Raw genomic sequence first — 14,908 nt, 5'->3', positions numbered from 1 at the left:
ACAAACAGCTCCTTTCATCCCATTAGCCTGAACACTGGCTGGACACTGGCTCTGCAAGAGCCGCCATGTTGTGTCAACTTCAGTCACTATTTTTTTGCAGGTTGTGGGCTGCACATAGCTGACCAAAGGCCCACTTGATTCTCATGCAATTGCATCAAAGCAACAAATACTTACACTCTGAACTACACTGACAAAACTTTTCACAAAAATTCTGTGCTATCACACAAGGGCACGAACTGTCACAAGGCTGCCGTGGATGGTCACAGGGTTGGTAGTTGTAAACGTGGTTAGAGGAGCCGTCTGCATCAAGACAACGGCATGCAAGTCAATCAGAGGTGGGAGATGATCATACACAAGGAACAAGAACACATTCTTCCCGTTACCTTGGAGCTTAGCAGGTTTTCCCTACCTGATACAAATTCCTGTCTACAAAATGATAGCCGAAAGCACCCCCCGCCCCCATCGCAGGTCCCCAGGGTGCGGCTCCTTTACCCACCTGTGACTCGCCTTCACTGTACTGTACAAGACTGGCAATATAATCAACAGACATCCTCCATTTAATTTAGCTTAATGTACAGAAGTCAATTATATAGAAGTATTACAAGCTCTAACCCAGTTTCTATTCTGAAACAAATGATAAGCAGACATTTTTAAGGTGAATGAATAGATGCCTACCTTTTTTCAGCTGTATCTTTCTGCAGTGTGCAGCCCACAACCTGCAAAACACGAAGAAAACAGTCTTCTCCAGGAAGCTAGGAAGAATGGTCAGCACAAATCCCACAGAACCTCCTTGAACAGGTCTACTGCCATGTACAGAGCAGTGCCTTAAATCCAAGTGACTGTGAAAGATGCAGTTTGCATTGCATTTGTGGTGACTGGGGAACTGTGACCAAGAGCCCTGATGTGTGCACTTTGCAAGGTCACCTAGTCAGGACTGAGGGTGGCCACGCCTTCAGGTGCAGGTTCCATTTCCCTACTGGTTCATTCTGATGTGGATAATACTGGTACATCTTTAATCACTCAATTGAGCTCCATGGTCAGAAATAATTCAACCAAAAAATTCAGAATTACCTACAAAAGCCTGAATTCTGTTGGAAAACATCTAAGTTCTTTCAGTTCTAAATTAAAGAAATGGAACAGCAGGTACACACGTTTCTAGATGCTCCCTTACCCAACACCCAACTGCAGAAAAACTGGGAGAAAAGATTAAAGCTGACAGTCCAGCCACCATCTTCTGGCTCTGCACTTACAAACCAAGTCACCCATCACTCACTGCCACAGGCCTTGGGGAAAGGTAACGTGGCTCCTCAAATATAAACCAGTGCAGAACTCATATACATCACACTCGCGCTCAGAGAAACATCTTAGAACAAATTAAACGCTCGCTTAGCTTTACTGCAGAAGTTACTAGGTTTGTCTCAACCAAAAGCAGCAGAGTAAGCATAATTTTTATGACTCTTAACACACCAACTCTACTGACACTGCTGTATTCTCACAGAAGAACATCAGCAACTGCTCGTGGGAACAAGACTCCACAAGTCTACTTTTGAGGCAGCTTAAGTTCCTTTCTTATCGGGCCAAGTAAAGGCTGGCCAACGCCCTTGGACACACCTGGCCTGCAGCATCCTGGTGACATCTCAGAATGGTTGCAAGTGGACTTACCGGTGTTTTCTCTTCTTCTTCCTTGGAGGAGTATCGACATCCTCAGCGGGAACTGGAGCTATGATGCTGGACTCTTTGACCCGAAACTCATACACCTGGACAAGAGGCACAGTCACAGCTGTGAGGATCGTAGTGGTAAGCAAACTTACACCTCCTTTTACTAATTAATATCAGACACATGTCTCTTCTGTGACACTGCTTAAGTGCTGGGGACAACAGAGAGCAAAGCAAGATGTTGTCTCAACCCTCATGCAGGGACAGCAGCTGTGCTTACATTATGATCAATAGTCCCAAGGCTTAATCTAAATTCTCAGTGGCTTTTTAAGTCCATTGTCACCTAACCTGAAATACCTAGTCAGAAGAATAATTTTCTCTCAGTTCCCTCTCAGTGGGAAAACAAAAATAAACCAAAAAATGTACTTTTCAGGAGATGCACATCAGGTTAATAATTGAGATTATTCTTACATTTGGACAAGGATTACATATCCCCCCCCCCCCCCCCCCCCCCCGCCTCTCTGAAAGTCTTTATTAATCAGTGTACTTACCTGTCTACATGTTTTGGTCCCAATTAACCTGGCAATGGCGCAGAAGTTGTCGTAGTAGGTACCGATGAGGACCCGGAACATGGAGGCCTCGGCCCCGCTCCACTCCACATTCTCAGGGGGCTCACTGTTCGGCTTCATCTTTATTGGCGTTTGACACCGAGAATTTGCTTCTACAAACCAAAGTTAAGCATTGGTCAGGAAATGACAACTGCAGAACACAGTATTAAGAAGTAAAACTCGGGCCGAAACTGGTTTGGCTCCGTGGATAGAGCGTCGGCCTGCGGACTGAAAGGTCCCAGGCTCGATTCCGGTCAAGGGCATGTACCTTGGTTGCGGGCACATCCCCGGTGGGGGCTGTGCAGGAGGCAGCTGGTCGGTGTTTCTCTCTCATCGATGTTTCTAGCTCTCTCTCCCTTCCTCTCTGTGAAAAATCAATAAAATATATTAAAAAAAAAAAAAAGAAGAAGTAAAACTCGGGGTGCGCTTAAGAAAAAAGCAGGAAGTGAATCATGTTTGAGGACAAACTGAGGTAGAAAGTGTCACTAGACTTTTTCCCACAGAACTAGGAGCCTAGGCTCCCTTCACGACAAAGGCAAAGGGGGCTGTTCTGTTATTTGTGGTTAAGTCACAGGGTAGGACACCTAAAGCCCAGTCAGGAAAATAACCAAAATGACCCAGAGAACATGAAGGATATTAAGCCGAGTGACATGAGCCCCACCCTGGAGGAAATGGCACACTGGAAACAGATGAACCTCGAAACCTCAGTGACCAGACAGCAAACATCGTAGGCGGGCCAGGGGCAGGGGACAGCAACAAGAACACGCTGTGCATCCTTCCTTGAGAGTGCCCTGGCCTTAGATTTCTCATTTTATTGAAAACTAACCAACTAGGAAAATGATTCACTATAGCACATCCCTTACTCTCCACAATGTGGACCTTTCAAAGTGGGAAAGCCAGTTGTCAGGTCCCCTACCAGAGGAACTCGAAGTTTCATCTTTTTTCTCCTCTTCTTCTTTATCATTGTTCTCTCCACCTGTTTCGGTCCCAGCTTCCCTGTCACTGTCCGTGTCCTTTGACTCCAGCACATTAATAGTGGGGGTGCTGGGCCTGCTGCTGTTGTTGGGAAGCCTCCCTCGTCTGCGACCTCCTGGGCGTTTGGGGGGCGTCTTGATCCGCTCAGCAGTGAGGGCGGCAGCGAACTCCTTTGCTCCCTCCTGTGAAGTGAAACATGGAGGAGATATCAAGGTCAAGTTCCACAGCTCATTTTGTTGAAGGAGAAAACAAAAGATTGGATAAGCAAAGTAGTCAAGAAATTTAACACAATATCCATTTTCCACAAATAGTTGCATCTCTAAATATGCTTGTTTCCTACTTCTAATAGTGTGGAAATTTCAGAAAAACAGAAATGGGTTCTATACATTGCTAGAGTGGTATGAAATCAGGCAAGACAGTTCTATATTTGTGAAATGCATTAACTGGTTAGTAAATTAAAATATAAAATATATTTTACATATGTAATTTCTTTAAAAGTGAAATTTTATGAGGAAAATCATATACTTCCTGTGTATCTGGAGTCAAACTCTCCTAATCTGGCTGGGGTTTCTAAGACAGTACATGCTTCTATGGTCATGGTTAAAATACACAAGAATACAAAACACATAAACATGCTAGACTTTGTCATTTCCTGCCTTACTATTAAAACATCCCGTTTTTTCCTGTGAGGGATACACAGCCCCAGGAAGACACTTGAGGATCAAGGCTGTGAGGGTTACATTTTGTATAACGAAGTGCAACATCCAGTCTCAGAAAGTATAAAACAATGGTGAGAGCATTGACTACAGAGAGACCAGAGAAACATTTCAGATGAGCCAAATAAATTCTGCCTTGTAAAGAATATATAAAATAGTGCTCAAGAATCCCATTTTTAGTGGCAATAGAAGGGAGAAGTTTGAGAGCAGCCAACAGTTTTATACTTCATTCTACAAAAACCAAATTGCTTAAAAATAGGATACCTTCTGCAGGTGCCATTCAATGAATCTTCTGTCCAAAATCCAACAGGCAATATATACCCACTTAGTTCCTAGGTAGGAGTGGCTTGGTTCAAAGAGGGGAAATGGTAAAAATAAGATAGTACCCGTAAAAAAACAACTTTTCTACCTCATTATTTCCCTAAACCTTTACCTTTTCTCCATCATTTTTTTTTTTTTTTTTAATATTCTGTGGGCCCTATAATACAGCTTAAACAACGGGTCTGAAACTCAAAGAAAGGCTATGGCTCTGAGAAAGGCTTAGGACCACTTTGTGTGACTATCCAGTCCCTGGGGTTAGGTGGGCTACCTGGGCTGCACACCCTCATAAACTCTGGAAAGTGTAATGTTAGTGTCCTCGATCCTAAAGACCTTGAATTGTAGCTGAAGAGATTAACACATACACAAAGACTAATACAAGATCAATGAAGCACTAGTGTGTGCAGTACGTGAGAGCTATGAGAGACACATGGGTGAAACCTCTGCCTACCGTGTGGCCAGGAGAAGCACGGGGGAGCCACAGTGTTAATGCTGACTGCACACACCTCACCCAGTTCAGAATCAGCACTTCTCAAAGGCCCTTGAGGAACAAGTGGCACTCAAGCTTACCAAATGCTGGTAACACTGTGGTCCACAAGGCTTGTTGTCCAGAGCTGTTTCCGTGTTCTTCCGCTTGTAAGTGTTAGGTGTTGCATGAAAAGCTGCAAAATAAAGATAAAGTATCCAAATATAAAATATTTACTTCTTCATTTCCCCTGTTTCAATGGGAAAAGTCAATGAATACATTCCAGTCTTGCTAATACTTGATTCACATCCCAGAACTTTCCTTCCAGCTCTTACTGAATTCTCACCATGTGTTTCCTTCGACTCCTGCAGGGCGCAAACACTGCATTCTGGAATGATTAGTGGTTTCTTATATTTCTCCTCACAAGTATAACTGATGCATGTAAACTCTGAACTCTGGTCATAAACATTTGATATCTCCATAGAAACAACTGATACACCCTCCACAATAAAATCAGATTTCCTATTTTTTACCAAAAGAATTCTGACATCTACAATTTTTTTTTTTATAAAGAAAAGTCAGCAGTCTGTCTGGTTCCGGATGAGGCTGAATCCTGGGACCGGGTGAGGCCACACACACCTGGGTCCGGGTGAGGCCACGCGCCCCGGGGCCTGGGTGATGCTGGGTCCCAGGTCCGGGTGAAGCCGCGCCCCTGCGTCCGGGCGAGACCAAACCAGAGGGAGTCAGACCTGCATTACCACCATTTGTCCACCATCCAGAGCTGAAAAGTCAGTGCCGACATGTACACATAAGGAACTGGTGGACATTGAAATTGGGTCTCAAAAGAACTGCTGGTCCAGAAAGAAAGTTACTACAGACTGATTCATTTGCCTGTCAGCATAACTATTATTGCTCATCTCACATTCGGTTCTTATAAGTGTATTTCTAGTGACACATGATCTCGCTCATGTCGGGCCTCAGAGGGAGGGTAGGAGAGGGTGGGGGTCGGGGGGAGAGATCAACCAAAGGACTTGTGTGCATGCATACGAGCCTAACCAATGGTTAAGGACAACAGGGGTGTGGGGGCATCCGTGGGGAGGGGTGGGGGATGGGAATGGGGGGATGAGGACAAATATGTGACACCTTAATCAATAAAGAAATTTAAAAAAAAAAAAAGAATCAAACCCAGGACCCTTCAGTCTGCAGGCCGACACTCTATTCACTGAGTCAAACAACTAGAGCTATATTTTTTATATCAATTTTAATAAAACTCTTTATTGTATAAAGAAAAAAAAAAAGTCAGCAGTCTGTCAAATAGGGGAGAAGAATAGAATACCACTTGTTAAAAACTAATTTTTAAGCCCTAGCCAGTTTGGCTCAGTGGATAGAGCGTTGGCCAGTGGACTGAAGGGTCCCAGGTTTGATTCCAGTCAAGGGGATATGCACAGGTTGGGGGCTCAATCTCCAGTGTGGGGCGTGCAAGAGGAGGCAGCCAATCAATGATTCTCTCTCATCATTGGTGTTTCTATCTCTCCCTCTCCCTTCCTCTCTGAAATCAATAAAAAATGTATTTAAAAAACAACAAAACAAAATTAATTTTTAAGTACAAAGAGGACAGCCTCAAAACACTAAAATGCATTTTCTTTGAATCAAACACAACTCAAGGACCTAGTGAGAGCCTGCAGCCAGCATTTTTCCACAGGAAAACACAACAAAATGTTTGAAACTTAAAATTCCAAATCATGTGATAACAGAAAGATTCACACTGCAGTACACTGGTACACTGACCAGGTATGAGTGCACAGCAGTGAGGACTTAAGAGAACTTGTGATCATTAGCTTCCAGTGCACAAGGCGAATACTGGCTATGATCTATTAAGAACTACACAAAATGAAAATTAATTTGGATAAAAAGTGACAGACTCATAAAATAAGTCATTTAAAAAATACTTGTAAAAGGTCATACTTAAAATGAAAATAAAGACAGACTGATAAGGGAAGGAAAACAAAAAGACAATAAAGTTATGTTTTTAAAAGTAGAAATTCAAGGCTCAAATTCTTTAAGTGCATAACCACCCCCACCCCACCCCCAGAACAAGAGCCTAAACCCGTGGTCGGCAAACTGTGGCTTGCGAGCCACATGCGGCTCTTTGGCCCCTTGAGTGTGGCTCTTCCACAAAATACCACGGCCTGGGCAAGTCTATTTTGAAGAAGTGGCGTTAGAAGAAGTTTAAAATATTTGGCTCTCAAAAGAAATTTCCATCGTTGTACTGTTGATATTTGGCTCTGTTGACTAATGAGTTTGCCGACCACTGGCCTAAACCATACAACTAACATTGCAGTGGATTAGATTTTGGACAGGCAAGGACCCCTAACCATAGACTGCGCACATAGAAGGCTACAGTCACATCAGCAGCCCAGAATTACATCAATCCAAAAACAAAGCAGTCATTAGCCAGAGTTAGTGCACACAATGAGTAACACATTTTTGGTAAAATATGTTTCTAGTTGGGATGCCTCCTCTAACACCTGATACATTTGTAGATTGATATTCTCACCCTAATTCAGTGAAAATAAAAGGCACACGTGTATCTGTAGACAGAAACACACACACACACACACACACACACACCCCTCAAGTGAGGACAGTAGCCTCTGGTGGTCCTTAGCTAGAACTAGGTAACAGTACTTATTAACCATAATAATAGTCTCGAAAACAGGAACAACTTCAGACTATAACGACAAAATCAATATATTTATAATCAAGAGTACTTTAATAAATTTTAAAGTACCATTATTATGACTAGATTCCCTCAGCAGAATTTCAAATAAGCCCATATATATAAAGAATTCCCTCTTCCAGAAATGTCCAGAATACTTTTCAAACAGACATCTTAAAATACTAATATTTGAAGTAAGCTACTAAAAAATATTTCAAGCTAGCCCAGCCAATGTGGCTCAGTGATTGAGCATCAACCTATGAACCAGGAGGTCATGATTTAATTCCTGGTCAGGGCACATGCCTGGGTTGCAGGCTCGATCCCCAGTGTGGAGTGTGCAGGAGGCAGCCAATCAATAATTCTCTCTCATCGTTGATGTTTCTATCTCTCCCCTTCCCTTCCTCTCCGAAATCAATAAAAATATATTTTTAAAAAATATATATTTCAAGCTAAATATACAGAAAAATGGTTATATAAAAGTCCATTATCAGAAAAATTAAGGCACGATACTTTTAAATTTTACAAGGAGTGAACATGGATATTTCAAGGCTTTTTGTTTGTTTGTTTTAATGTTGAAAGCAACCTATAAAACCTTGATGAAAAATCATCTAAAGCCCAGCCATTATATAAGCTCAGTAGTTGAGTGTCAACCTTTGAACCAGGAGGTCATGGTTCGATTTCCGCCCAGTCAGGGCACATGCCTGGGTTAAGGGTTTGAGCCCCAGTAAGGGGCATGCAGGAGGCAGCCAATCGGTAATTCTCTCTCATCATTAATATTTCTATCTCTCTCTCCCTCTCCCTTCCTCTCTGAAATCAATAAACATATTGTTTTTTAAAAACCTATCTAAAGGTTTTCAAGCAAAGGTAAAAGTTATATACAATTCCAGCTATTCTCTATACCTGTGTTTGAGATTAAATTGGCAACACTAAAAAATAACCAAAATATAGGGTGTCCCCCCAAAAAAAATGTATATAGAGTTTAACAGCTGATAACTCACTTAGTTTTAACTCCTTTTCAGGTATAACTGATTTTGAAATAATGGGTGAAGCCAAACCAAGCTTTGAACAAAGAAAATTTATCCTGCCCGGCCAGTGTGACTCAGTGGTTGAGCATCGACCCAGGAACCAAGAGGTCACCAGTTCAATTTCTGGTCAGGGCACATGCCTGGGGTTCTAGGCTCAATCCCCTGTAGGGGGCGTGCAGGAAGCAGCCCATCTCTCTCCCCCTCTCCCTTACTCTCTCTTTTAATATCAATAAAAACACATTTTCTTTAAATGTATCTTAAAGTGACATTAGATTTTAAAAGATAAAAGTTTATGGTACAAGACCAGCAACAGTCAACGAATAGAGGGCACACAAATACTGAAGAAATTATTCTTGAGATTTAGGATTCTATTGCTTTGCATTATCAGCAGTGCCTGGACAAGAATGGTCATCAGTTTGAAAACAGGCATTGACCAAAAAAAATTATTTCCATAGATTCTTTTAAATTTTAAAAATTAACTGTATGTTAATAAAGACTAACTTTATAATCATTCCAATTGTGAATACTTTTTTTGGGACACATTGTATACTGAGTAGACCTTATAATCTTACAATATTTCAACAAATAAATGATGCCTCAAATACAGAACTGGTGAATCCAAGGATCAGCACTGGAATAAACATTAGTGATCATCTATTTCCAGGAGTTTTACAAATCAGGAAACAGAAACAAAGGCAATAATTTGTGCAAGTAGTTGTTTGGCAGCAGGTGTGACCAGACACTCACTCACTCCTCACTGAATGGACAAAGAGAACAGCTTTGGTCACATCAGACACCACTTCTCTGAAATACTCACTTCTTCAGCTTGCTGTCATGTGACAAATGATGAGATCAGTACAAATTATCAGTTTTATACACTAACTTCTCAAAATACTGCTGTTGTCTGCTCTAATTAGAGCTTGGTTCTAAGAATGAATTCTTACTGAATACTCACATATGCAATCACATAAATTCTTTTGTGTATGACAGATAACAGACTTTTTTTAAACAGTCCCTCACAGAACAACAATACCAACACTCAAGCTTGGGAAAGCAGTGACAGGAGCAAACAGAATTCTGTGTTCAAAAGCACACACTAGGAAGCTTGGGGCATTATCTCATTTAATCCTCACAAAATACCCAGGTATTAGATCCACATCCCCATTTCACAGACGAGGAAAACAGACTTAGGGAGGTTTAGTCACTGAGAATTACACAGCAAATATGAACTCGAGAATGTCTGAAGTTTTTTTAACTATTACACAGTTAAAATACTAAAAAAAAAAAGCCATCAATTATAAACTTGAAATACCTTCTTTGATATTCTAACCAATTAAAATGTTAAAATCTCAGCCCTGTCTGGAGTGGCTTAGTTGGTTGGGTGCTGTCCCAGACACCAAGAGGTTTGGGGTTCAATTCCAGGTCAGGTCAGGCTTGATCCCCAGTAGGAGGCATATGCATGTTCTGTTCTCTTCCCCCTCTCCCTCCCTCTCTCTCTAAAAATCCATTTTTAAAATCTTTAAAAATAAATAAATGTTAAAAACTCTACAGTCTTCAATACACATTACAAAAAGAACATTCAAATGGACTTTCACATTATACCAAAAAGGATAAACTAATACAACTGGGTTTTATGCTTAAAACAGATTCCTCTGTAGGCCATTCAGGCAATAGACAGCACATCAAAATATCCCACCAAAAGTTCTATTTTGGTCTCCCATAAGCAAGTGCAAACATTCAATTTACAATATTCTTTTTTTTTCTTTTTTTTTTGGGGGGGGGGGCGGGGGGGGGGCATTAATCATCACCTGAGGATATTTCTCCATTGATTTTAGAGAGTGGAAAGGAGGGAGGAAAAGGGAGAGAGAAAGAAACATCTATGTGAGAGAGACATATCGATGGTTGCCTCCCCTATTTAAACTGGGGCTGGGGTTTGAACCTGCAATCCAGATACGTGCCCTCTTAACCAGGAATCAAACCTAAGACCCTTCAGTGTGCTGGTCACAACACTCTAACCACAGAGCCACACCAGCCAGGGCAGCAATTTACAATATTCTTTTTTTTTTTTTTAATATACTTTTATTGATTTCAGAGAAGAAGGGAGAGACAGGAACATCAATGATGAGAGAGAATCATTGATTGGCTGCCTCCTGCATGCCACCTACTGGGGATCGAGCCTACAACCCAGGATGTGCCCTAGACTGGAATCGAACCCAGAACCCTTCAGTCCAGAGGCTGATGCTCTTATCCACTGAGCCAAACCAGCTAGGGCTACAATAGTCTTAATAAGAATTAGACATATTTTACAAAATGACCATGTGTAAAGGGGAATGCTTTTCAAAACAACTTTTCAAGGGCTATGTGAGACCCAAATAAGATTTTTTTTTTTTTGATAACTGTCCAACAGCTATGGATTATTAAAACTACCAAATCAATTTAAACTAGATAGGAGTGTGAATAACAGCAAGGAGATGGGAGACATAATGATAATTTTAAAAACCAACGTTAAGTTTTTCTAACTGAAGATAACTAAACCACTTCACACACAGAAATTACTGTTTCCAAGACTAAGATGCATATCACACCACAAATCACGAGCTATGCAGATAGACGTGCACAGACAGAGCAAAACTCAACAGGAGGCAAGAACTAGTGGCTTGGGCAGACTAACTCACATTGAAACGTGCGACTGGAAAATGAGGGGCAAATTCTGTGAAAGGTAGGTTCGAACTGAAAAAGACAAAGCACCTTGGGGCCATTTAGTGCAGGGAAGACTGGTGCAGAGCCCCTACCGTGTTACCATGTCACCAACATCACACTAAAATGTGATATGGGAAAAACTAACCTCTATACCAAGTAAACTCTGCATAGGAAACTGGGAGGTATGAAATATATTTTTTAAATATGTTCCTCAAAAGTAGTTGGTAGTTTTTAAACCGTGCTTAAAGAAATAAGTTCCAGTTACCTGGACAATTTACCAAGAAACCTCATTCCCCAGCAACATAAGAAAATATTGTGTGTGCCGTACTTAAATTTCATTAAGACTATTTTATGTTTTACATATATTCAAATGCGGGTATTTGTAAAAGGACCAAAAAAAAGAAAAAAGATTTAACACTAGATAGCTAGATAGATGATAACATCTACAAGCATCTTGAACAAATCTTGTTGAAGAAATTGGCTAATATCAATATCACAGTGTTGCCCTGGGCTATCAGCTAGTTCAAAGTAAGTTTATTATGAAACAACTACTCCATTAGAATTTATGGAAAAATCACTGACCTATATCCCAGGTTAGTGGGAGATAGCAATACAAATCAAACTCATAAAAAGACTTTGGAGCAACCCTCAAGCAACAAATTAAAAATAGTAAGATACTGATCCTAGCATTTTTCAATCTTAACTGCAAGATTAAATGATAAACTCTAGTTGTAATCAATGAAAACAATTTCCAAGTTGCTCTAAAACATAATTCCACAGCAAAGATCAAAAATGAAAACAAACAATAACTGCACTTACGGTGTAGGAAGCAGTCGTACTTGAAACATCGCCTACAGAAGAGTGTGTGAAATGAATGCAGGCTCTGCTCCCTCTGAACAGATTTAGCATTTGGTCCATCTATGTTCGGGGTACATTCTGGAGGCAGGGCCCCTGGGAGCTGCTGCTCAGTGAGTTCTTTATACCTAAAATGAACCAAGAGAAATGTAAGTTAATGGAAAACGAAAGTTATAATTTTAAAAATAAAGTTTCTTTTTTTGTGGTTTTATTCTTCTAAAAATAAAGTTTCTAAGCAAATTCCATGTATTATTTTTGTTTATCTTGCCTAAAGTACAAAAGACCCATCAATAACCATCTGTGAGGAGCCAATTACACATTATGCAAGATATATCAAAAATCAAATTCATGATTAAACATCAACTGCACTAAAATGTCTACAAGTGTCCAGAAAAATTTTCCTGGACATATTATGTGTGTGTTTGATCTAAAAGGTTTTATAGGACAGTGCTCCGCAGGTAGATGTTTTACTTCAAATGTCTTGGCAGATGTGACAAATGAAGCAAGTGGCTCATCAGCTATATTACATTAGTTCCATTTCCAATAAACCAAATGGTGAGAGATATCCCATACAAGACTGCCTCACAAGTACAAATCTTACTTTTCCTTTAGTTCTTCTGCTGTGCCCTTATCTGGAAACATTGAGGAAATGGCTTCAAAAATTTTGTCAGAAGGAAATTTCCGAGGTGGGCGGCTTTCTTTATCTGAACAGGGAAATATGAAAGGGCAAAAAGAATGAAAGTAAACAAGTTTTCAAACTTTCATTTTTTCCATACAACTACATGTAAAAAGATCATCTTCTAAGAAATTATCAACTTTGTGTTTCACTTACTTGCAATATATTTTACATGTATCTATGGCATGACAGTTAAGTCAGACAAAAAACTTCAAAATCCAATATGGAGAGTTTTAAGCGGATTGGGAGGCAGAAAAAAGTGGGCAGAAAAATGGTAACCAGCTCTGCTACTAACTGGTTTTGTGACCTTGGTTGATCACAGACCCACTTGGGTCTGTTTACTCATCTGTAAATGAAGGCACTGAACCAGATGATCACTAAGGTATCCATTATAAAAATTTTATGCTTCTTTGAAACTACAGTTTTCACCAAAATCCTTCTATGTTGTCTTAAATAATGAGCTTTGCCAAGTCTCCAACAACTCCTGGCTCTGACTGGGCCTCTGTTTCTCAGGTATAGAGGTTAAGAGCGTGAGCTCTGGAGTCCTCAGAGCTGGTTACCGTTTACGGTGTCTGGATTGTTTTTCCCTACAGTGTGAACTTAATAAGTTCACTGCATTAAACTTCCTAACTCCTCCACTATGAGACAGATCCACCTGTGAAGCATTATGAGGATCCAGTGAGCTGGTGTATATAAAGTGATCACTACTTGTACAAAGAAGAGATCAGCATGTTATCTGATGATGATTATGACTGCCCAGTGAAACCCCAAACCAAATAAACTATTTTGTTAGCCAAAGGAAAAAAATGTAATTTTTAACAACAACAAAAAAAGGAATGACTATCTACTTGTACTCTATTGTTTTTGAAAGAAGCTATAATGGCTACACACAATCCTAACAGACATACCATCTCTGTTCTCCTCCAGATCTTTCTGTTTTTCTTCTCCTTCATCAGGATCATCTCCATCATCATCATCATCATCATCATTGTATTGGCCAAGAGCATTCACCAACTCCACAAAAATTTCATCATTTATAAACCCACATTCTGAAATTCACCAAGTCAAATATCAAAAATATACAGAGAAGAGTGGTAATGACAAAAGTTTACATATGCCTTTTCTGATTTGCAATAGTCAGAGCCCACCAATCAGCATTATAACATTATTAAAATGAGGGGGGAGATGCTTTTCAGGACTCACCTAAGGCAAAGTTAGGAACAGAATTTACTTTCAACACTGTCATTTTCTCTTTAATTATCCATCCCCCAAAAGTTTCCAGGGTCTCTACTGTAACTAATTCTCTAGAAATTAATTATGACCTTGGCCTCCTCCAAAGCAATGTACCAACAGACCTTGCTTTCCACTAATGATGAGAACAACTGACAATGTTACACCTATCACCCTCCTGCCAGACAAATTAGCAGGCCCTGCTGGACACAAAACACCAAAGCCATGATTCTAATGACAGAATTTCAGGTGCTGCAACAGCCTGGTGGGAAGGTATTTTAAGAGTGTAGAGCCTTTTGGAGCCCATATCACATAAGCAGAGCCCTAGTTCTAATTAATTTTACTGGTAAAGAATCTTAAAATCTATATATATTCAAACAATTCCATTTAATTTACATATTAACATAATTTGTTATAATCAACTATGCATAATTTTCATGTGGCAAACATGGTCAACTAAAAATTAAGGAAAACACTGAAAATTTTAGGCTTGTGAGCCAGGCCAATCCAGCATAAAACTTAATAATTACTTTAAAAATCTTTTTCATATCTATGCTGAAAAAAAAAAATCAAAGTATCTCTCAGTTCTTTAGCCCCCTTTTCCAAGAGAATAAACTCATGGCTCACCTCTATCCCCGTGTACTTTTCCATCATAATTTTTTATTAATTCTTCAATGAAAGTCCCATCCTGGTCTAAAACTTCATCCCCCATATAAGGAATGTTATGTAAAACAGTTTCATCTTCCACCTAAAAATTTTAAAAAATAATAAATTTAAAAGCAACCTTATCCTAAGTACCAAAACTTTTAAAATAATGTAATAACTAAAATACAGCAATTTTTTTCATAAGCAGATGTCTTTACCCAGTTCTCCAGACCTAAAATAACAGACAGCAAACTCTAAAAACTATAAATAAAAGATCCCTCTTACAAATAAGCATAATAGAGAAACAAATTTAAGGAAA

The 14,908-nt window shown here is 39.9% G+C and overlaps 1 protein-coding gene across 12 annotated transcripts in view; it reads right to left on the bottom strand.

Annotated features, from left to right (window-relative positions):
- Positions 1-14,908, bottom strand: part of EZH2 (enhancer of zeste 2 polycomb repressive complex 2 subunit) — a 71,272-nt gene that overhangs the window by 12,263 nt on the left and 44,101 nt on the right. For 8 of the 12 annotated variants that reach the window (XM_079785627.1, XM_079785629.1, XM_079785631.1 and 5 more), the window contains exons 5-14: positions 14,572-14,692; positions 13,623-13,763; positions 12,640-12,742; positions 12,003-12,166; positions 4,844-4,935; positions 3,181-3,421; positions 2,208-2,377; positions 1,663-1,757; positions 676-716; positions 175-300 (exon numbers count right to left, since the gene is read on the bottom strand). In XM_079785627.1, coding sequence (XP_079641753.1) covers positions 175-300; positions 676-716; positions 1,663-1,757; positions 2,208-2,377; positions 3,181-3,421; positions 4,844-4,935; positions 12,003-12,166; positions 12,640-12,742; positions 13,623-13,763; positions 14,572-14,692 — 1,294 coding nt within the window. The remainder of the gene's footprint in view (positions 1-174; positions 301-675; positions 717-1,662; positions 1,758-2,207; positions 2,378-3,180; positions 3,422-4,843; positions 4,936-12,002; positions 12,167-12,639; positions 12,743-13,622; positions 13,764-14,571; positions 14,693-14,908) is intronic. The other 4 variants (XM_079785624.1, XM_079785625.1, XM_079785633.1 and 1 more) reach the window with 1 other exon arrangement.

Source organism: Cnephaeus nilssonii (assembly GCF_951640355.1).
Source record: "Cnephaeus nilssonii genome assembly, chromosome: 12".
NCBI lineage: Eukaryota > Metazoa > Chordata > Mammalia > Chiroptera > Vespertilionidae > Cnephaeus > Cnephaeus nilssonii.
The sequence above is the reverse complement of the archived record's forward strand: the minus strand, read 5'-3'. Positions and strand labels throughout refer to the sequence as shown.